Genomic DNA, 23,742 nt, shown 5'->3' on the forward strand with positions numbered 1-23,742 from the left:
TATATAATATGCTTTATATTATATTGCTAAACAATAAATTGTTAAATATAATATATTATTAAATAAATTTTATTCATGTATATACATATATACAATTCATATATATGTATTTGTATGGATATATATATATATATACATATATATATGTATATATATATATATATATCCAAGGTTCATTTTCTCTGTTGCTCACTCATAGTATAGATACAGCCCATCTATTACAGTTAGTGACTATGGTGGAGCCCAACCATTAGCTAAGATCAATGTTCAGAAACCTTTGATAGACATTTGTCCTTTCTTCTTTATCTATTTATTTACACAATCCAAACAAAAACAATCCAAACATAAATATACTGTTCTCCCATAAATATGTCAGTAATATTTCTAATGAAGACGTTTCAAAAATACAGAGCCATAATTTTATCATACTCTAAACTTTATTGTTAATCACTTCATAGAATCAAATAACCAGCCTGTGTTCTAGTTTCTCCTATCATCTTAAATGTATTTGTATAGCTGATTTGAGTCAGGGTCAGAGCCACACCTGTACCTTGTACTTCTAATATCAGTATAGACTCAAGGATACTTATTTCATACTGTGAGTTACAGAAATTCCTCTTTATTTATTCTGTCCCTCCAAGTGTTTAAGCTTCGGCTGTTAAGGGATTTCTTTTGTTTTTAGTCGGTTGTTATTTCTTTTTTACATACCCTCACTGTTATTTCGTTAAATGTGTTTTACAGGTTTTATTTTCTGCTATTATAAGGCACTCCAGATTCATCTTAAATATTGTGTGCCATGGTCCTAAAACCAGTTCTTTCCCAAGCCAGGCTGGTTCATTAAATAAGGCTCTGGTATGAGCAGCAAAACTCTGTGCATCCTCATTGTCTCTCAGGGTTCATTGCTTCAAGTTCCCCACAGCTAACAAACCAAGTAAGTGTGTGGGACACTAGAGAGATGGCTCAGTAGTTAAGAGTACTTGCTGCTCTTCCAGAAGACCTGAGCTAAGTTCCTCACATCTACATGGTGGCTCACAACCCCATGTAGCTCCAGCTCCAGATCCAGAGGAACTAACACCAGTGATCTCTTCAGGCACTGGTACTCATGTGTATGTGTATGCATGTGTGTGTGGTGTGTGTGTGTATGTGTGTGTGCATGCATGTGTGCATGTGTTTGTGCATTAAAAAACAGAAAATAAAATATGTGGGAGTGTACTCTGATTATAATCACCAATAAATATAAATAGTTACATTGTGGAAAAAAACAAAATAAAATAAAATTACATGGTATTCATGATTCACCTACAAAGATGTATGTGTATAACAACAAAATTTCACAATTTATAACTAGTCATAAAATTTAAAAGGCTAAACTTTTTATTGTATTTTTAATTTTTTACATATGTTTTTGCAGTCTGAGGAAATTTGGAATTGCCTTTAAGTGTCCATGGAAACCAGATGCACTGGATCTCCAAGATCTAGACTCACAGCAATTTGCGAACAATCAAACATGGGTGCTTGAGTCTGTCGAAGACATGAAATTGTTATCTACCACTTACTCATGAACAATGCCACAAAATTTTATAAAATAAACATGCAGAAAAGAATGAAAATTAGAGTGTACACACCAATGTTTCTCCCATAGCCCACTTCAAATCTTCAGATATGTGCAGTTGTTGACTCAATGGGAAATTAGGGGAGTAACCTCCTATTTTCACCTTTAGACCAAAGCCTTGTGGGAAATTCCAAATGTTGAAAATGTCATATTTTGCACATAGATTTTTTCTTAGATTCATGTTCACCAGTTCTCCAACAGGATTAGTAAATACCCTCTTCTTCAGTAATGAAGCAATCTAAATGAGATGTATCAATAGATGATTACATATGCCCACCCACTAAGGCAAAGTGACATTGTGAATGTCCAATAATTTACAATATATTACAGAAAAAGCAACTGTATTGAAGGTATCCTACCTATGGATCAATAAATTCTTTTATACTTCATATATTTTTCATGACAGAAATTGACCGAACAAATGCTTACCAATGACTGAGTAACAATGACAGAGATGTGAACATCTATTAATTATATGAAAACAGTCAGAGAGAAGCCATAAAACTGAGAAAGAGTGAGGATTCTGGATGTTGTTAAGAGAGGGGGATTTAAAATCATGGAAATAAAGCATAAATATAAAAATAAATTTAATAAAAACATAAAGCCATATAATTGTCTATATAATTAATTGACACTTCTTAAAATAATTATGCATGACACTGACCAATGGGGATTCTATTTCTTTCTTTTTTTAAATATGCAATCTATATTTATTAACTTGATTAGAGATCATATTCTTTTTTTATTTTTATTTTTTTATTTTTTTTTAGATATTTTTCTTTATTTACATGTAAATTTCTCCTTTCCCACTTTCCCCTCCAAAAAACAAACAAAAACAACAAAAACAAACCCCTGTTGCCTTCCCCCTCCCCATGCCTGGCACCCCACCCTCTCCCACTTATTGGCCCTGGCATTCCCCTACACTGGGGCACAGAACCTTCACAGGGCCGAGGTCCTCTCCTCCTATTGATGACTGAATCCTCTACTATACACTTCTGAAAAGGGGGAAACAAATACCCACAGAAGGATTTGCAGAGATTAACTATGGAGCAGAGACTGAAGGAAGGGCAAGCCAGCCTAAATATAGCTATCTCCTGAGAGACTCTGACAGTACCTGACTAATACAGATGTAGAGGCTCACAGCCATCCATTGAACTGAGTACAGGGTCCCCAATGAAGGAGTTAGAGAAAGGACCTATGGAGCTGAGGGGTTTGCAGCCCCTTAGGATGAACAACAATATAAACTAACTAGTACCCTCAGAGCTCCCAGGGTCTCAACCACCAACCAAGGACTGCACATGGTGGGTCTGATTGTTCTGGCAGCATGTGTATAGTAGAGGATTCTATTTCTTAAGAAAAAATTCTAGTTGTCACTTGAAAATTTTATAATAAAAATTTCAGTTACTATTTCCAATATTAAACTAATTTGGCAAAAAAATAATGAAAAATATTCTAACAATAGTAACTGATGTTCATACAAAACTGTTGGCATAGATTGAATGTTAATGTTGTCCAGTCTATTTAGCCACAAAAAAATTATGTTAGGGAGTTTTAAGATATAGAAATCCTTGTATTGAGCCGGGCAGTGGTGGTGCACACCTTTAATCCCAGCACTTGGGAGGCAGACACAGGCAGAATTCTGAGCTTGAGGCCAGCCTGGTCTACAGAGTGAGTTCCAGGACAGCCAGGGCTACACAGAGAAACCCTGTCTCAAAAAAAAAGAAAGAAAGGAAGGAAGGAAGGAAGGAAGGGAGGAAGGAAGGAAGGAAGGAAGGAAGGAAGGAAGGAAGGAAGGAAATCCTTGTATTGAGAGAAGTCTCTTGACAAATTTATAGCAGCATTTCTTGGGGCATTTAAAAATGTCATTAAGTTAAGTATGATAGAAAGTATGATACTTTACCTTCTGACAATCACTGAACACTCCTATGGGATCTTCTCTTTCCTGAGACTCTGCTTGTTGAAGGATGGCTTCATGGTAAGTGTGGGCCGCAGCATACACAGCATTATATAAATTGTAACCTTCTTCACTTAGGACCATGTCAAAATTATGCTGGGATAACCATTCCAATGTTGATGTGTTGAAAGAATAATGACTCATTGAGCTATAGTTGGTATTGGAAACTGAACAATTAAAATAATTCCACTTCTGCCTCATTTGAGAGATATCTACTGGGTATTTGGAAGTGTTCATTGTTTCCACAAAGTTTCTAAATTTAGAAATCTCAACATGATGGTGTGCAAAAGTGACAGTCCCATGGAAGGCACCAAGACTGAAATCTCTTTTACTTGTGATGACATCCCATTGTGAGGTGGTGACCCATATTCTCTGTACACCTAGATATACCCATTTTCTGAAGCTTACTTCTAGGGTAGAGTTCATTTCACCATAAATGATAACAACCTTAGCTGACGATGTTATGATGTGAGTATCATATATTATAGCCCTGATCATATATATCTTCATGCTTTCAGGGATCATATTCACAAAAGCTAAACAGACTCCATTACTATGCATCTCTTCTCTTAAATCTGAGAGGAACTGAGTTCCCTGGTCATTATCCAAAATGAGTAACCCTATCCAGGTCCATGTAAAATAAACCATTAAAGAGACCATGGCATGGGCTAAACATGTATCCTTGTGTGCTATTGGGTAGACATGGGGAAACTGGACATTGTCACTCAGGATAGGATGAAATGGTCCAAAGAAAATCTGAAGGATGAAGAACAGAGGAACCAATGTGAGAAATATGATTGGCTTGAAGTCCTTTCTCAGATATGAGCTGTGTTACTCACCTTCCAGAACTCTTACATAGGACAATAAGTTGACCTTGTAAATGTTTTTTATTACTCCTATTAGATTCTATAATAGTTATGACAACCTCAATGTGCAACAAAACTTTTGCTTATTTTTCCAGTTCATTCATTCTTGTGATACAAGGAAATATCACTGTCCTGTCAATATTTACTTCTTTAATCCTTTAGAATATAAAGATCAGCACATCCAAAGTTCTGTTTCCTATTCATTCTCTGTAGAAACATGGGATTGGCATAGACCAAATGTTAACTCTTCTTTTTCCAGAGAACCTCACCTTTGGAGAACTGGAGAAGATTGCCAGTTTTAAAGATATAGTCCATGACGGTCCTGTAAGTCCTATATTACATCCAGACAATCCACATAAATAATTAAGAAATCTTTGATAATTGTTTTGTGGTAAACTTAGTTCATCAATTATTTTCAATGTATCAAAGCACATGCCAACAGGGAAGGAAAATATCAAAGACATGTTGGGTAAAAGGTAGGGGTTCTTGTTAATCTCATCAGTAGCAAAAAGCAGGATAAAAATAAACTCGTACTTCCATGTTGGTATTCTAAAGGAAAACACAGTAACATTATGGAGAATGTTGTACACATGAAATATTCAAATCAACTGAAGTAATATTTATATTATGTTCCCTACATATTTCTGCTTAAAATCTGTCTAGAGTTATAGGTGATTGTGAGTCACTTGACATGGGTGCTGAGAATCAAACTTGCGTCCTCTGGCAGAGTAGCCAGTCTGCTTTACCACTGAGTGGTCTCTCCACCTCCTGCCTATTCCTCTTCTCTCATGGTTTTCCTCCAGTGAGGCAGGCAATCCACCCATAGGCATAGAAGAGATCTTTAAAGATGAAATTATTTTCAGAATTCATCAAAATAGATCCCTCTATATGAGATATTTTGTCATAGTGAAAATTAATAAATTACTTATTTGATCTCTGAATTCTACCCATGAATTAAAAGACAACTCAAGACATCCAGTTTGCTAACTATTGGTCTTGCAATTCTCATTCTAGAGAAACATAAAAAAATCCTGTGACTTGAACTACAGCTGTCTTTTCTTTAGAAAGTTGTTTGATCATATATTCAAACTGTAATATAAATCTCTATTCATATGAAAAGATGATATGTAATTAGTCATGAGAATTCTGTACCAACAAGATTTATCAGCCATGTAAGCCAAAGTTCTGGCTGGGTATACGTGTCTGACCCAGTCAGTTTCAGAGCTCTTTCAAAGTAGGGTTTAGCAATATACATTACTAGTACATTTGGTTCTTTTAATTTTCTCCTGTCTGCAACTGAGATCTTCAGGGGATCTCCATCTATTAAATCTGATCTTTATTACTTTGGAAAATTCCAAAGCCTTTTTTCTTTTTTCCTGTTAACAAGAACCTAGAGCCTCTCTGCCCAGCAGCATACCTTGGTTCAACATTCTGAGGACAATAAATGTATGGATTGATTCAACCCGGCAGTTCCCCTCCCCCAGCCCCTTTTTAGGCCTGTGCTATTTTGTCCTGTCTTAAAGATGGTATACCATACTACTACAATCATTTTGCTTATGACTACCTTCATTTTACAATATAAATCATTTAATATTATTTATTGAGAGAGGGTTCCATTGCATAGCCCAGGCTGACTTGAATTTGTTCTGTAGACTAGGCTACCCTCAAACTTACAAGGAACCTATCTGACCCTGCCTTTGTCTCCCAAGTATTCAGATCAAAGGCCTGGATTTATTTATTTATTTATTTATTTATTTATTTACTTACTTACTTACTTACTTACTTATTATCTATGTACCTTTAAAAAGATTTATATCAATTTCTTTCATCTTTCTTGGAGATTAAAATCTATAAATGTAGGATTAAATATCCTACATTCCCTGCTCTCTTTATACAAATTAATTTAATATTCTTCTCTTTATTTGACTTCATTCAGATCACCTTTCATTTGCTGAAGGTTTTTGACTTTGAGCCATGTGCCATTTACTAGGCTGAGCAGTCACCAGTTTCCACATGGGAGCCCATATTCAAGGAAAGCAGCTGCTTAAGGTATCATTGACACCTTAATTCATGTTATTCTCTATGATTTTGATTGCAGGATATATGAAGCACCACAACCTTTAGTTTCATAATAAACCTTTATAGCACTAGAGCTAGGTAGTATCTACCCACTAAGTTGTTAGAATTTACTTTCCCACCAATAACCCTGAGTTACAATTTATTATGTTCCATCTGGACATATCTTAGATCCAATTGACCAGCTCTCATGGTCAATTTTATTCCTACCCCATGTCATGTTGTCCTCTTAACAACTTTTTTCTATCCTTCTCATGATCTCTCTTCAGACCCCCAAAACCAGGAACCCAAATACCTGGCCTATCTCTCTTCTGCTGTAGGCATCTTTATTCACCAATCATGGATAATTTGAGAGGCAAGGTTGCATAGAATCTCTTGGGTCTACTTTAGCAATCTCTCATCTCTGTAGGCAACCAGGCCTTGGGGGCAATATTTAGCATCACAACGCATTATCAGAAGTCCATATCTCAACAGAACGCCATCACAAATCAAGCCTCAACAGATACAAGAAGCTTGAATATAACCCCTTGCATCTTATCAGATTACTGAAGTTTAACCCAACTTTAATGCTGGACAGAAACAACAGAAAGCATACAACCTCATGGAAATTGAACAACTTTACACTCAATGACAAATTTATCAAAGAAGAAATAAGTTAAAGAGTTTCTCAACTTCAGTGAAAATTAAGACCCAACATACCCAAAAATATTGGACACAATGAAAGTACTGTTAAGAGTAAAGTTTACACCACTAAATGCATTCACAGAGAAATTAGAGAGTTCTCATACTAATACTTTAAAAGTACACCTGAAATCTCTTGAAAAAGAAGGAAATATACTAACAAATAATAGATAGGAGGATATAATATAAGGACTGAAATCAGTCAAATAGGAACAAAGAGAACAATACAAAGACTCAACAAAACAAAGAGTGGGTTCATTGAGAAAATCAAAACAATAGACCAGGCCTTGTCTAAGCTAACTAAAAGGCACAGAGACAGTATCCAAATTAATAAAATCAGAAATGAAAAGGGAGAGATAACAAAAGAAACTGTGGAAATTAAGAAACTCAATAGGTCTTACTTCTACATCTTGTACCCCACCAAATTAGAAAATCTAAATAAAATAGATGATTTTCTACATAGAAACCTCTTACCAAAGTTAAATCAAGATCAGGTAAACTACATAAGCAGTCCTATAACACCCAAGGAAACAGAAGCAGTCATTAAAATTCCCCCAACCAAAGCCAGGCCAGGAACAGATGGTTTGTTTTATCACAGTATTCTGCCAAACTTTCAAATAAGTGCTAATACAAATGTCCCTCAAACTATTTCACAAAATAGAAACAGAAATAACATTGTTAAATTCATTCTATGAGGTCAGAGTCACACTGATACCTTAACCAAAAAAAAAAAAAATCAACAAAGAAAGAATTTCAGACTAATCTCACTTATGAATATTGATGTAAAAGTGCTCCGTAAAATATTTGCCAACAGAATCCAAGAGCACATCTAAAACATCATCCACCATAATCAAATAGCCTTCATCCAGGGATGTAGTGGTGGATCAATATATGAAAATCCATCAATGTAATTCACTATAAAACAAATTGAAAAAAATGATTGATAATCTTATAAGATGCTGGAAAGCCTTTAATGAAATCCAACACCCCTTCATTTTTTTTTTGACACAGATCTGTTTTATTTAAGGACAAAATTACTATCCACAAAATAGATTTTCTCTTCGTTTGTTTCTCCAAATCACATATAGATTTTACCCAATAAATGAAACGATTCCAAATGGAAAAACAAAAATTAACTGCAGGTTATATGTAGGCAGTCTTTCCTTTGTGGGATATGAGCTAAGTAAGCTTTCAGTTGTCAAGAGTTAATAGAGATTGGGCTGATAAATAAAGAAGAATCTGTATTATGGACAATCTATATTCAATAATAAAGCATAGAAGTGTTTAAATATATGATCTGGTTTTAGCCACAAGGCCAGTACCTTTAGAAAGCACTGACTTGACTGCTATTTGTCTGCTCCTAAATATCTGGATGGAGAATCCCAGGATGTTCAGCAGCCCTAGTCAGCACAGTAAAGGCTAATAGTTGTCTTCATCAAGGATGAAAAAATAAATGACTTGTGCCATTTTCTTAATATCAGTTCAAAAATTCATATACTAATCCTGGTTGACTTACTTTAGGTACAGCTAAAAAGACAGAGTAGGAGGAAAAACCCTTCCCATATTCAATCGTCAAACCCAGACATTATTGTGGATACCAACAAGTGCTAAATGATAGGAGCTTGATATAGCTGTCTCCTGAGAGAGTGTGACAGTGCCCAACTAATACAGAAGTAGAGGATCACAGCCATCCATTGGACTGAGTACAGGGTCCCCAATGAAGGAGCTAGAGAAAGGACTCTAGGAGCTGAAAGGTTTGCAGCCACTTATGACAAACAACAATATGAACTAACTAGTACCCTCAGAGTTCCCAGGGACTAAACCACCAAACAAAGAGTACCCATCGTGGGACTCATGCCTCTAGCAGCATATGTAGCAAAAGATGGCCAAGTCGGTCATCAATGAGAGGAGAGGCCCTTGACCCTATGAAGGTTCTATGCCTCAGTGTAGGGGAATGCCAGGGCCAGGATGTGAAAGAGGGTGGGTTGGTAAGTAGGGGGAGGAGGGAGGGAACAGGGTTTTTGTTTGTTTGTTTTAGTTTTAGCTTTTTTTATTTTTTGTTTTCTGTTTTTATTTTATTTTATTATTTTCAGAAGGGAAACTGGGAAAGGAGATATCATATGACATGTAAATAAAGAAAATATCTAATAAAAAATAAAAATTCTTCAGAAATAGCAAGTGATTCTTTCTTGGTAAACCAGGGCACCAAACACTGTGATTGAGAAAGAACACTGGAATTCCCTTATGGGAAGGAGATCTTTTTATGCTACTAAATTTAAACTCTAATTACATTAAAACATAGGATAAATGACTGAATTAATTTGAATAATATAATGTAAAAGATTGAGTCTTGGTGCCAGAATTCAAGATAGAATGTCTAATTTATAGACTTTGTGTTCTAATTTGTGGGGTTTACCTTCTAAAACTGTTTTCCACTGCTTCATTTTAAGTCTTGTATAGATCATGGATACAAGGCACATACCTAAATACAGCAAAGGCAATAAACAGCAAGCCAATAGCCAACATCTAATTAAATGGAGAGAAAATTAAAGCAGTTCCATTAAAATCTGGAACAAGGATTTTATTATGTCTTTTTTATTAGATATTTTCTTTATTTACATTTCAAATTTTATACCCTTTCTTCATTTCACATCCAAAAATCCCATGTCATACCCTCTCCCCCTGATCACTAACACACCCACTCCTGCTTCCCTGTTCTGGCATTCCCTTGCACTGGGGCAACAATCCTTCACAGGACCAAGGGACTCTCCTCTCCTTGATATCACACAAGGACATCCTCTGCTACATGTGAGGCTGGAGCATTGAGTACCACCATGTGTACTCTTTGGGTGGTGGTTTAGTCCCTAGGAACTCTGAGGGTACTAGTTAGTTCATATTGTTGTTCCTTAAATAGGGCTGCAAACCCTTCAGCTCCTTGGGTCCTTTCTCTAGGTCCTTCATTTGGGACTTTGTGCTCAGTCGCTGTGAGCATCCACTTCTGTATTTGTCAGGCACTGGCAGAGCCTCTCAGGAGACAGATATATCAGGCTCCTGTCAGCAAGTACTTGTTGGTATCCAAAATAGTGTCTGGGTTTGGTAATTGTATATTGGATGTATCTCCATGTGGACAGTCACTCGATAGCCTCAGATTCTACCTCACACCAGTTGGAATGGCTAAAACTCTGGTGATAGCAGATGGTGGCAAGGATGTGGAAAAGAGGAGCATGCCTCCATTGCTGGTGGGACTGCAAGCAAGTAAAACCGTTCTGGAAATCAGTTTGGTGGTTCCTCAAAAACCTGGACATAGTACTACCTGAGGACCCAGCTATAACACTCCTGGGTATATACCTAGAAGATGCTCCAACATGTAATAAGAACACATGTTCCACTGTGTTCATAGGAGTCATATTTATAATAGCCAGAATCTGGAGACAACCCAGATGTACCTAAACAGATGGAAGGATACAGAAAATGTGGCACATTTATGCAATGGGATACTACTCAAGTATTAAAAACAATAAATTCTTCCTGTATTCCAATCTTCTGGGCTAATAACCACTTATTAGACAGTGCACACTGTGTTTGTTCTTTTGTGATTGGGTTCCCTCACTCAGGATGATATTCTCCAGATCCATCCATTTACCTAAGAATTTCATGAATTTATTGTTTGGTGGGACTAAACCAGCAAACAAAGAGTACCCATCGTGGGACTATGCCTCTAGCAGTATATGTATCAGAGGATGGCCAAGTTGGTCATCAGTAGGAGGAGAGGACCTCAGCCTTGTGAAGGTTCTGTGCCCCAGTGTAGGGGAATACCAGGGCCAATAAGTGGAGAGGGTGGGTTGGTAAGTAGAGGGAGGAGACAACAGGGGTTTGTTTTTGTTGTTTTTGTTTGTTTCTTTGTTTTTTGGAGGGGAAACTGGGAAAGGAGAAATTTACATGTAAATAAAGAAAATATCTAATAAAAAAAGAAAAAACAATAAATTCATGAAATTTGCAAGAAAATGGATGGAACTTGAAAATATCATCCTGAGTGAGGTAACTCAATCACAAAAGAACTCACATGGTATGTACTCATGGATAAGTGGATATTAGACCAAAAGTTTGGAATATCTGAGACTCAATTCACAGTCCATATGAAGCCCAAGAAGAAGGAAGACCAAAATGTGGATGCTTCAGTGCTTCTTAGTAGGGTGAACAAAATATGGAGACAACGTGGAGCAGAGATTGAAAGAAAGGCTATCCAGAGACTGCCACACCTTGGGATCCATCCCATATAGAGCCACCAAACCTAGATACTACTGTGCATGTCAGGAATTTCTTGCTGATGGAAGCTTGGTATGGCTGTCTCTTGTGAGGCTCTGCTAGAGCCTGACAAATACAGAGGTAGATACTCAAAGCCGACCATTGGACTCAGCATGGAGTCCCCAGTGGAGGAGTTGGAGAAGGGACTGAAGTAAGTGAGAGGGTTTCCAGTCCCATGGAGGGAGCAAAAGTGTTAACTGGCCAGATACTCCCAGAGCTATCAGAGACTGGACCACCAACTAAAGATTAAAAATGGAGGGACCCATGCCTCTTGTTGCATATGTCGCAGAGGGATAACCTTGTTGAACATCAGTCAGGGGAGAGGCCCTTGGGCCTGACAGTATTTGATTCCCCAGTTTAAGAAAATGCCAGGAAGGGAAGAGAAGAGTGGGTGGATGAGGATATAGGGGGTTCTTGTAATGGAGATCTAGAAAAGGAAAAACATTTGAAATGTAAATAAAGAATATATCCAATAACAAAATGAATCAAAAAAATATTGAAGTGCCAGAAATAAACACACACGTATGGTGATTTGATCTTGCCAAAGAGCTAAAACCATCCAAGAAAAATACACCATTTTCAACAAATAAACACACTAATAAGCTCACAATTCCTTTGATACAATCTGCAGACCATATAAAACATATTAGTAAGAAAGATCAGGAGGTGGACGCTTCAGGTAGAAAAGAGAGGGTGAAAGGAGGAGGCTGAAATAAGGTTCGCAGCATCAAATACTAGAGGAGATGTAAGAAAGGAACAGAGGGTCAGGAATTGAATAAAAATAGATAGCAAGGGAGATGAGGAACTGGGAATAACCACTGGAGGGTCCAGGAGACCAGAGAAACGTGAGGATCCCAGGACCCACCAGGATTGACTTCAGCCATAATGCAAAGAGAAGGGGGAGATAGAACCTGTGGAAACCACCTCCAGTAGATAGGCATGGTCCCTGGAAGGGGAATGGAGCCACCCACTCATCTCAAAGCTTTTTCACCTAGAAATGTTCCTGTCCAAAGGAAGATCAGGGACAGAAATGGACTAGAGACTGAAGGGAGGGTCAACCGGGAATAGCCCCACTTGGGATACATCATGTCTGCAAACCCAACACTGTTATAGTGGTCAAGAAGCACTTGTGAAAAGGAGCCAAGTATGGCAGATCCTGAGGAGGTCCAGCCAACAACTGACCAATGTAGATATGGATGTTTGGAACCAACTATCAGACTGAACTCAGGTAAACTGGTCGGGGAGCTGGCAGAAGGACTGGAGGAGTGGTGTGGATTGCAATCCTATTGGAAGAACAACAAAGCTGGCCTGACTACCCAGTTTTCCCAAAGTCTAGACCACCAACCAAGGAATGTGCCTGGAGGGACCCATGGCTCCAGATACATATGTAGCAGAGGATGGTCTTGCCTGACCGCAATGTGAGGGAAGGCCCTTGGTCCCAGAGGTGTTTGATGTCCCAGAGTAGGAGACTACTGGAGCAGTAGGGCTGAAGAGTCTGGGTAGGGGAGCATTCTTATACAGGTAAAAGGGATGAGAAGGGCAAATGTGAGATGAGAGGTTGTGGAGAGGTAACCAGCAAGTAGGTATCATAGTATGGGGGGACCAATTTCATGGTTATGATTTATGAATATCAATGCAAAAATAGTCAATAACATTCTCACAAATGGAATCCAAGAACACATCAAAATCATCATTCACCATGATCAAGTAGGCTTCATCCCAGAGGTACAGGGTTGATTCAATATATGAAAATCCATTAACATAAACCACTATATAAACAAACTCAAAGAAAAAAAATCACAAGATCATCTCCTTAGATGCTGAAAAAAACATTTGACAAAATACAACTTGCATTCACGTCAAAAAAAATTAGGAGAGATTAGTAATTCAAGGATCATACCTATACATAGTAAAAGCAATATACAGCAAACCAACAGCCAATATCAAATTAAATGTAGAGAAACTTGAAGCAATCCCATTAAAATCAAGTACAAGACAAGGAAGCCCATTCTTACTATATCTACTCAATATATTACTCCAAAGGCTTGCTAGGCTAGAGCAATAAGACAACAAAAGGAGATCAGGGGATACAAATTGGCAAAGAACAAGTCAAGGTATCACTATTTGCAAATGATATGAAATTATAAATCAGCAGCCTCAAAAATTCTACCAGAGAACTTCTACAGCTGATAAACAACTTCAGCAAAGTGGCTGGATATAAAATTAACTCAAAGAAATCAGTAGCCTTCCTTGATAAAAATGAGAAATAGGCTGAGAAAGAAATTAGGGAAACAACACCTTTCACAAGAGTCACAAATAATATAAAATACCTTGGTATAACTCTAACCAAACAAATGAAAGATCTATATGACAAGAACTTCAAGTCTGTGAAGAAAGAAATTGAAGAGGACCTCAGAAAAATGGAGATATCTCCCATGCTTATGGATTGGCAGAAATAACATATAACAAATGGCCATTCTTCCAGAAGCAATCTACAGGTTCAATGCAATTCCCATTAAAATCCCAACACAAGTCTTCAGGCATGGAAAGAGCAATCCTCAAAATCCTATGGAAAACCAAAACCCAGAATAGCAAACACAATTCTTTTTATTCTTTTTCTTTTCTTTTTTTGTTTTGTTTTGTTTTTTCTTTTTTTGAGACAGGGTTTCTCTGTATAGCCCTAGCTGTCCTGCAACTCACTCTGTAGACCAGGCTGTCCTTGAACTCATCAATCCACCTGCCTCTGCCTCCCAAGTGCTGGGATTAAAGGCGTGCACCACCACTGCTCGGCACAAAAACAATTCTTAACAATAAAAGCACTTCTGGGTGAATCACCATCCCTGACCTTATTCTATACTACAGATCAATAGTGATAAAAACTGCATGCTATTGGTACAGAGACAGACAAGTTGATCAATGGAATAGAATTGAAGTTCTAGGAGTATTCTGCTAGCAGCCTTCAAATGAACTCTCAGCTTCTCCTGCATCATGCCTGCCTGGATGCCACCATGTTCCTGCCTTGATCATAATAGACTGAACCTCTGAACCTATGCCACAGTGGGACAACACACAGAATAACCAGAAGACAACACCAGGCAAAACACTTATATCTCATCCTCCACAAGAAGCCACAAATTCTCCTAAGCCACAGGCAAGCTATGAGGAGCTGGAAGAAGAAGAACAGGAGGATCAGTTGATTTGACAGTTGGTATCACTGATCCTGAGATCGGGAATGGTGCAAATGTCTATGTGGCCTATAAAGTCACCACACAGATGAGCTTATCGATGTTCAGAAGTAGGTAGTTTGCAGTGAAAAGAAGATTCAGTGACTTTCTGGATCTTATGAGAACCTTTCAGAGAAGAACAACTAGAATCGTTTCATTGTGCATCCTCTACTTGAGACAAGCCTAATTAGGAATGACAAAGTGAAAGTTGGGAAGAAAGAGACTTTTTCTGCAGAACCTTTGGAGAAACAGAGGGTTGCTTTGGAAAGAAACCTTCAAAGAATCATCCTACCATGTTACAGGACCCAGATGTCAGTGAGTTTTTGGAGGTGCCTCAAGGTGTGGGCACACAGGCTTTGAGTGGTGAAGTTCTCCTTAAGATGTTCAACAAGCTACAGATGCAGTCAGGAAAATGACTGTCAAGATGAATGAATCAGACATTTGGTTCTAGAAGTTCCAGGAGGTACAGTGTAAGGAGCAGCACCTAAAAAAGCCACATGCTGTGATGGAGATGCTAGCCAACCATAGGAAAGAACTAGCCCCGAACACAGCCCCGAATCTAGCCATGCTTGGGAGCTCTAAGAACAACAGAGGACCGTGTAGAGTACTCTCCCAACTGGCTGAGGTAGAGGAAAAAATTGAGCAGTTCCACCAGGAACAGACCAACAATGACTTCCTCCTCCTTGCTGAACCCCTGAGTGAATATATTCACCTCATAATCATTGTCCAAGCTGCTTTCAACCAGTGTATGAAGGCATAGCAGCAATGGCAGGATGCTCAAGCCGTGCTGCAGAAGAAGCAGGAGTCTGAGGTTCAGCTGATGTGGGCCAACAAGCCTGACAAACTGCAGCAGGCTCAGGATGAGATTACAGAGTGGGAATCTCAGGTGACTTAGTATGAAAGGGACTTTGAAAGGATTTCAAGAGTTGTCCAAAAGGAAGTGACGCAATTTGAGAAAGAGATATGTAAGAACTTCAAAAACCACATGGTCAAGTCCATGGAGACACTCCTACATTCCCAGCAGCCACTGGAAAAATGTTGGGAAGCCTTCCTTCCTGAGGCAAAGACCATCTCCTGAAGGACCAAGTATACATAGGCAGACCTTCAGGATGCTGCCTTTTTATACACTGTACTCCTCCCCTTGATGGACCCCAACTGATTCCCCTGCCTTGGCTAGACTTAACCCTTCCATTTGGTTCCACAGAAAAACTGTTCCCAGCTACTCTAACCAACATTTCATTTAGCTTCCACATATGTTTTCTTACTTACGAGAATAGTTTCCTGCTTTAAGCAAAAGACCTACATCAGGTAGAGGAATTAGAGGTTAGGGGTGGGGTATTGATACAAATATACAAATACATATACATGTTTTTCAGGATGTAGTTAAAGAACTGGGAATAATGTTTTCTATTACTCCTTATTGTGCCATGACAGGTTATGCAATAAAATATTTGAAAATTAAAAAAAAAAAAAGAATTGAAGGCTCAGACATAAAACCACACACTTATGAACACTTGACCTTTGGTCACTAAAAATATACAATGGAAAAAAGAAAGCATCTTTAAAAAATTGTGTTGGTATAACTGGCTGTCTCTATGTCAAAAAATGAAAATACGCCGATATTTGTTATCTTATATACAAAGCTCCAGTCCAAGTGGATCATGGACATCAACATAAAATCAGATACACTGCATCTAATAGAAGAGAAACTAGGAAGGAACCTTGAACTCATTGGCGCAGGGGAAAATTTCTTAAACAGAACTCCAATTACTCATACTCTAAGATCAAGAATTGATAAATGGGACCTCATGAAACTTGAAAGGTTCTGTAAGGCAAAGTAAATAGTCAATAAGACAAATTGATAACCTACAGATTGGAAAAAATCTACCACACATATGATAGAGGGTTAATATCTAAAATATATAAAGAACCAAGAAGCTAACCACAAAAATGTAAATAACCCAATCAAAAAATGGGGTATAGAACTAAGCCAAGGTTTCAAAACTGAGGAATCTCAAATGGCCAAGAAGCACCTAAAGAAATGTTTGAAATCCTTAGTGATCAGAGAAATGCAATTCAAAACAATCCTGAGATTTCACTTTACACCAATCAGAATGGATAGATTCAAAACCTCAGGTGACAACACATGTTGGAGAGTATGTGAAGAAGAGGAACACTCCTCCGTTTCTGGTGGGATTGCAAACTGGTACAACCACTCTGGAAATCAATATGAAGTTTCCTCAGAAAATTGGAAATAGATCTATCTGAAGTCTCAGCTATTCCACTCTTGGGCATATGCTCAAAATATGGCCACTATGCCACAGGGGCACATGTTACACTATGTTTATACTGGCCTTATTTGTGATAGCCAAAAACTGGGAAAAATCAGGATGCCTCAAGACAGAATAATGCATAAGGAAATGTAGTTAATTTACACAATGGAATACTACTCAGCTATTAAGATTGAGGACATCCAGAGTTTTGCAGGCAAATGGGTAGAACTAGAAAATATCCTGAGAGAGGTGACTCAGATGCACAAGGACATGCATGATATGTACTCATTAATAAGTGGATATTAGGAAAAAAATTACAGAATACCCAAGATACATTCCATAGAACTCAATAAGGTCAATAACCTGAAGTGTCCAAGTGAGGGCGCCTCAGTCCCACTTGGGAGGGAGAAGAAAGCAATCACAAGTAGGGAGGGACCCAGTGACCTGGGAAGGAAACTGGACAGACGTAGGGGATTCAGGGGGAAAGTGGGGAAACCATTCTGGTATTGTTTGAGGGAAAAGGACTGAAGCCATGAGGTCCAGCAGGAAGAATATAAACAGGCAACCTCAGGAAATGGGAGGTTGGAGGGAACCATCCAGAATGTACCAGAGACCTGGGAAGTGAGAGACTCTCAGGACTCAAAGGGAAGGGACCTTAAATGAAATGCCTTACAGCAGAAAGAAAGAATTTGTAGAGCCCACCACCAGCAGGATGACAGGGCATCAAGTGAGGGATGGGGTTGCCATCTCATAGTCACAACTCTGACCCATAATTATTCCTGTCTGAAAGAATTCTGAAAGAATTACAGGGATGGAAATGGAGTGGAGCTTGAAGAAAAGGCACTCCAGCAACAGGCCCAAAGTGGGAACCAGCTCAAGGGGAGGTCCCAAGGCCTGACAATATTAGTGAGGCTATTGAGCACTCACAAAAAGGTACCTATAGGGGGCCCAGCATGCTCAATTAATCTAGACCCATGAGATCTCTCAAACACTGTGCCACCAAACAGACACCATACACCATCTGATATGAGGCTCACAATATAAATACAGTAGAGGACTTCCAGGTCTGTGTTCATTCAGAGATGATGTACCTAACCCTCAAGAGACTGGAGGACTCAGAGAAACAAGAGGTCAGGTGGGGTTGGGGTGGGGACATTCACATGGAGACAGGAGGGGTAGGGAGGAGGTTTGGGATATGGAACAGTGGGAGGGTAGATAGCATGGGGGCAAATAAAATATGAAGTGTAAAAAATAAATTAATCTTTTAAGAAAAGAGCTAAAGAGAGAATTCACAACAGATGAATCTCAAATGCCTGAGAAACACTTAAAGAAATGTTCAAAGTCTTTAGTGATCAGGGAAATACAAATTGAAACAACCCTGAAATTCCACCTTACACCAATCAGAATGGCTAAGATCAAAACCTCAGGTGACAACACAGGCTGACAAAAATGTGGAAAAAGAGGAACAGTCCTCCATTGATGGTGGAATTACTAACTAGTACAACCATTCTGGAATTCAATCTGGAGGTTCCTCAGAAAATTGGAAATTAATCGACCTGAAGATCCAGCTAATCCACTCTTGGACTTATGGCCAAAAGATGGCTCCCACCATGCCACAGAGGCATATATTCCATTATGTCAATAGTCAACTTGTTTGTGATATCCAGAGTTTGAAACAACACAGATGTCTCACAAGAGAAGAATGGATATAGAAATAATGGTTCATTTACACAATGGAATACTACTCAGCTATTAAGAATGTGGACATCATGAGTTTTGCAGGTAAATAGATGGAATTAGAAAATATCAGCCTGAGTAAGGTAACTCGAACACAAAAGTACGTAATTATACATAATTACTAATAAGTGGATATTATCCCAAAATGCACAGATTACCCAGGATATAATCCACAGAACTCAAGATTAATAAGCCCAAACACCCAAGTGAGGATATTTCAATTCCACTTGGAAAGGAGAAGAATGCAATCATGGGAGGCAGAGAGAGGGAGGGATGTAGGTGGGAGTGAGGATTGGGAGGGGAAGGGGGAACATGATCAGGTATTAGGGCAGAAACATGACTGAAGCCTTGAAGACAAGCTGAAAGAATGGATGGAAATGGGCAACCTAGGGAGTTAGGAGGTGGGAGGACCCTCTAGAATGTACCTAAGGCTCTCAGGACTCAAAGGGAGAAACCTTGGATGAAATGCTCTACAGTGAGGATGGGCAACTTGTAGAGTCTATCTCCAGTGGATGAACAAGACATCAAGAGGAAGGATAGGGTTGCCATCCCACAGTCAAAACTCTGACAGAATTGTTCCTCTTGGAAGGAAATGCAAGGACAAAAATGGAGGAGAACATGAGAGAAAGGAGGTCTAGTGACAGGACCAAATTTTGATCCAGCTCAAGTGTAGGCCACCGGGCCTGACACTGTTAGTGATGCTGTGGTGTGCTTGCAGATAGAAGCCTTGCATGGCCGTCCTCAGAGAGGTCCAGCAAGCAACTGAGTCAGATGCAGATACTAACCAACAGATGGAAGCCAGGGTCCCTGTGGTTGAATTGGAGAAAAACTGGGAAAAATGAGGAAGAAGGAAGCCTCATGGGAAGACCAAAAGTCTCAAATGATCTGGATACCCAAAATCTCTCAGACACCAAGCCACCAACCAGGCAGCATACACCAGCTGATATGAGGCCCCCAACACCTATACTGCAGATGACTGCCTGGTCTGGCCTCAGTGACAGAATATGCAAATAAACCTTGAGAGAATTGAGGCACTAGGAAGTAAAAAGATCTGGTAAGGTTGGGTTAGAAGAGTGGGGACATCCATTTGGAGATTGGGGGTGGGTAGGATGTATGAGATGGGGACCAGTTATAGGGCAGACTGGGAAGGACATGAAGACGAATGTAAAAAGGGTTACAGAATAAAAAAGAAAATGTTGAAGATCCATAAATGGAAATTTAATAATATCTTAAAGAAAATAAGAAAAAGACAAATATTGAAAGAAAGAAGTAAAATAAATTAAATTAATTAAAGAAATTAAAGAAAGCAAAACAAACAAGCACAACAACAACAACCAAACAGCTGAAGGAAATTAATAAAAATATTCAAGACCAGATAATAGACATAGAAACAATATACCACACATAAACAGGACATTGTGATACAAGAAATTTTAGTTAAATAAACAACATTACCAAAAACACAGCATCTTCAAAAGAATACAAGAGATGAAAGAGAGCATCTCAAGAATTGAGTACATTAAAAGAAATAGATACATAAGTCAAATAAAATGTTAAATGCAAAATTTTATAACACAAAACATCCAGAAAATCTGGAACATAATAAAAATACCAAGTTAAGAATAATAGAAGTAGAATTAAGAGAGAATGTCAGATTCAAGACCCGAAAATAGTTTTCAACAATGTCATAGAAGAAAATTATCATAACTTAAAGGAGTTCAAAAGACTGAATATATCAGAACATAAAAGAAAGACATCTTACCACATAGCTATCAAGACACTAAACATATTTAACAAAGAAAAATATTAAAATCTGCAAGGGAAAAATGACAAGTGACATAAAGCAGAAGACTTTTTAGGCTTACCCCAAATTTCTCAATTTAAATGCTATAAGCCAGAAGGGTCTGGACAAATGTGCTGCAGACTCTAAGAGATCACAGATGCCACCCAAGACCCTGAAAATGTTTCAATAGGCATATATGGAAATCACAAGATATTCCATGGCACTCAAATATAAATAACATCTATCCATATAGAAGGTATATGAAGAAGAATTTGAACAAAATGAAACTACACCAATGAAAACAGAAAAATAATCAATCTCATGCCAGCAAAATCAAAAGAACAGAAACATGCACATACACTACTCTACACCAACAGCAAAATAACATGAATTCACAATCATCATTTACTGATATTTTTCTATATCAATGGATTCTATTTCCCAATAAGAAAGACACAGGCTAACCGAGTAGATGTTACTACTGCGTACAAGTAAACCTCAACAATAAAGAGATCGACATTACCTCAAAGGAAATAATTGAGATACAAAATACCACATAAATGAACATAATTGCACATTGGTATGGCCATTCTAAAGTCTACAATAACAGGCTTCAACCCAAAACTTAGCATAAGAGACAGGGAAGACAGTTCATACCCATCATAGGAAAAATCTACCAAAATGACATGTCAGCTTAACATCTATGCCCAAAAGTATGGTCAACACTCTTTGTAAAATAGAAACATCACTAAATATAAAAATCACACATCAACACTCACACATTAAGAGTAGGAGATTTCAAAACACCACTCTCATCAACAGACACTGCATATAGACAAAAACTTAACAGAAATACACTGGAGATAACAGGTATTATAATCCAAAAGGATCTAATAAATAATCATAGAACATTTCAACAAAACAACAAAACCTATACCTCCTCATCTCATGGAACTTTTCTCCAAGTTGGCCACATAATCTGAATGTAAGTCTTAACAGATATGAGAAAATGTAAGTACTCTTTTCATCTTATGAGACCACCATGGTTTAAAGCTAGGTTTTAACAACAACAGAAAATTTACAGACTCATAAAAATTGAACAACTATCAACTAATTGACTACTGCAACAAGACAGAAATAAGAATCAAATTAAAGACATCCTAGAATTACCCCCTGACATCCTAGAATTTAAATGAAGTTACAACATATGAAAAATTTTAGGACACTATGAAAGCATTACTAAGTGGAAATTGCATAATACTAAGGGCTTAAATAAAATAGAGAGATCTCATACTTGGAATTGAACAGCATACCTGTAAGCTCTAGAACAAAAGAAGCATACCCAAGTTCATTGCAGAAAATAGTGAAACAGGGAGCGAAAATCAATAAAGTAGAAAGAAAGAGAATAATTTTTTAAAAATCAATGAAACAAAAAGGTTGTATCAGATATCAGCAAAATAGACTATAGTCAATTCAATTCACAATATAAACTAAAAAAAAAATCAGCTCATGCTAAAAAGTATTTTACAATATTTAACACCTTTTTGAGAATATTTTAGAGCAATTATGGAAACAAGAGGCACACTTAAAGATAATAAAGGCAAATTAGACTCAGCCTATAGCCAACATCATGTTAAGAGGTGAGAATCACAAAGCAATTCCAGTAAAATCAGGAACAAGACAAGGCTTCTCTCTTTCATCATATTTATGCAGTATAGTACTTGGAGTTTTAGCTAGAGCAATAAGACAACAAATCAATCAAGGAAATAAATAATGAAAAGAAAGAAGTCAAAGTATCTCTATATGCAAATGATAGTGTATATAAAAATTCAATCAGGGATCTTTGGCAAAACATGAAGATCCTGTGATGCAGCCTCTCTACACTAATCTCATGCCAGCAGTGTGGATTCTCTTTTCATGTCCAATCATCAGACACTGTGCCGTGACAACAGTCAACATAAGGAGATCCATGAAGAGACATGAAACTAAGATCAGTCTCTCTTACCTTACATCTCAGTGAACTGGAGGTCTAATATAAGAAATACATGCTCCAAAGAATGCATTTGAAAATATTAAAATAATGATTTTAAGAGGAGAAATTTTTATGTAGTTTATAAAGTTACAGAAGGAAAATCATGACAGTTTTCTTATTCATGACATTTAGGCAGGAAATAGAGAAGCTAAAGATTTACCTAAAATCAATGAGAATGTTATAAAAATCTTCCTCTATAGGTCCCTGTAATGTGAAAAGCATAAAGTCACAGTCAGTCCACATATCTCCATCATCATCTTCATTGTGCTTGATTCTCCAAAAGCAGCTGGTTTCTGTCAAACTGCACAAGACGAGAGAAAACTTCAGAAGCAATAAGGAACTAAGGAGAGCACACTGCTTCCTCATGTCTTCCAGTGTCTAAGACTGAGCAGAGGTGAAAACAATTTCTCATGCAGACAAACATAACACACAGACACCTATGTGCCTTTTTATGAGTGTAAGTGACTGGATGAAGGGGGTACATTTATATCCCCTAGTTCCCTTATGCAAATGTTGTGCCATGTTCCCTAGATACATCTGAAATATTCTGGCCTCAGGATCTGGATCTAAAGTCTGCAACATTTTTCAACAGCGGTAAGAAAACATGTTTTGAGGGCCATGTATTCCAGTCCCTGGTGCCATGATTTCTTTCATATCCGTGGCATGAATTCCCCAAGGATAATAGTCTCTTGAGCAACTTTTGTCCCAAGCCTGTGTCAACATCCATTTGCGTGAATGTCATTGTCAATGATTCTAGCAGATTTTATTAGAGCTTCCACAATAAGATGAGAGGTGAGAAGGTCACCATGAAATTTCCAGAAAATTTATGACTTATAGGGACTCAACATTCACCTAGTCCAGTACCCATACTGATGCAAATATTCACAATCAAAGTGAGTTCAGAAAACATGGTCTTTCTGTCTGTCACTCAGTTCCTATGTTTATTGTCTTCTAATGAAATATTTTTTTTTATCCAGAACTGAGATCTCCTCCAGACTTGTTTCTATTGCTGGGTAATAGCTAGGTGTCATATCTAATTTCCATATTCAATCCCTACTTTTTAAAAAACTTTGCCTATAAAAAGAACCTTTGTTTGGTTAGCATGTAGAAAACACTCTGAATAGAGTGTGAATTGGCTTCTTTCGTGGATCATTATAGATGTCAGAGAAAATATATTCAAACTTTACATTAAATGAGTT

General features: G+C 37.8%; 1 protein-coding gene and 1 pseudogene across 4 annotated transcripts in view; one reads left to right on the forward strand and one right to left on the reverse strand.

Annotated features, from left to right (window-relative positions):
• The window catches only part of LOC116076289 (vomeronasal type-2 receptor 116-like), a 58,287-nt gene extending 35,378 nt beyond the window's left edge, over positions 1-22,909 (reverse strand). For all 4 annotated transcript variants that reach the window (XM_031349993.1, XM_031349997.1, XM_031349995.1 and 1 more), the window contains exons 1-4: positions 22,704-22,909; positions 4,702-4,981; positions 3,513-4,322; positions 1,626-1,850 (exon numbers count right to left, since the gene is read on the reverse strand). In XM_031349993.1, coding sequence (XP_031205853.1) covers positions 1,626-1,850; positions 3,513-4,322; positions 4,702-4,981; positions 22,704-22,909 — 1,521 coding nt within the window. The remainder of the gene's footprint in view (positions 1-1,625; positions 1,851-3,512; positions 4,323-4,701; positions 4,982-22,703) is intronic.
• LOC116076472 lies at positions 14,544-15,796 on the forward strand (annotated as a pseudogene).
• Positions 22,910-23,742: the final 833 nt, after the last annotated feature.

The sequence above is a fragment of the Mastomys coucha genome, unplaced genomic scaffold, assembly GCF_008632895.1.
Source record: "Mastomys coucha isolate ucsf_1 unplaced genomic scaffold, UCSF_Mcou_1 pScaffold4, whole genome shotgun sequence".
NCBI lineage: Eukaryota > Metazoa > Chordata > Mammalia > Rodentia > Muridae > Mastomys > Mastomys coucha.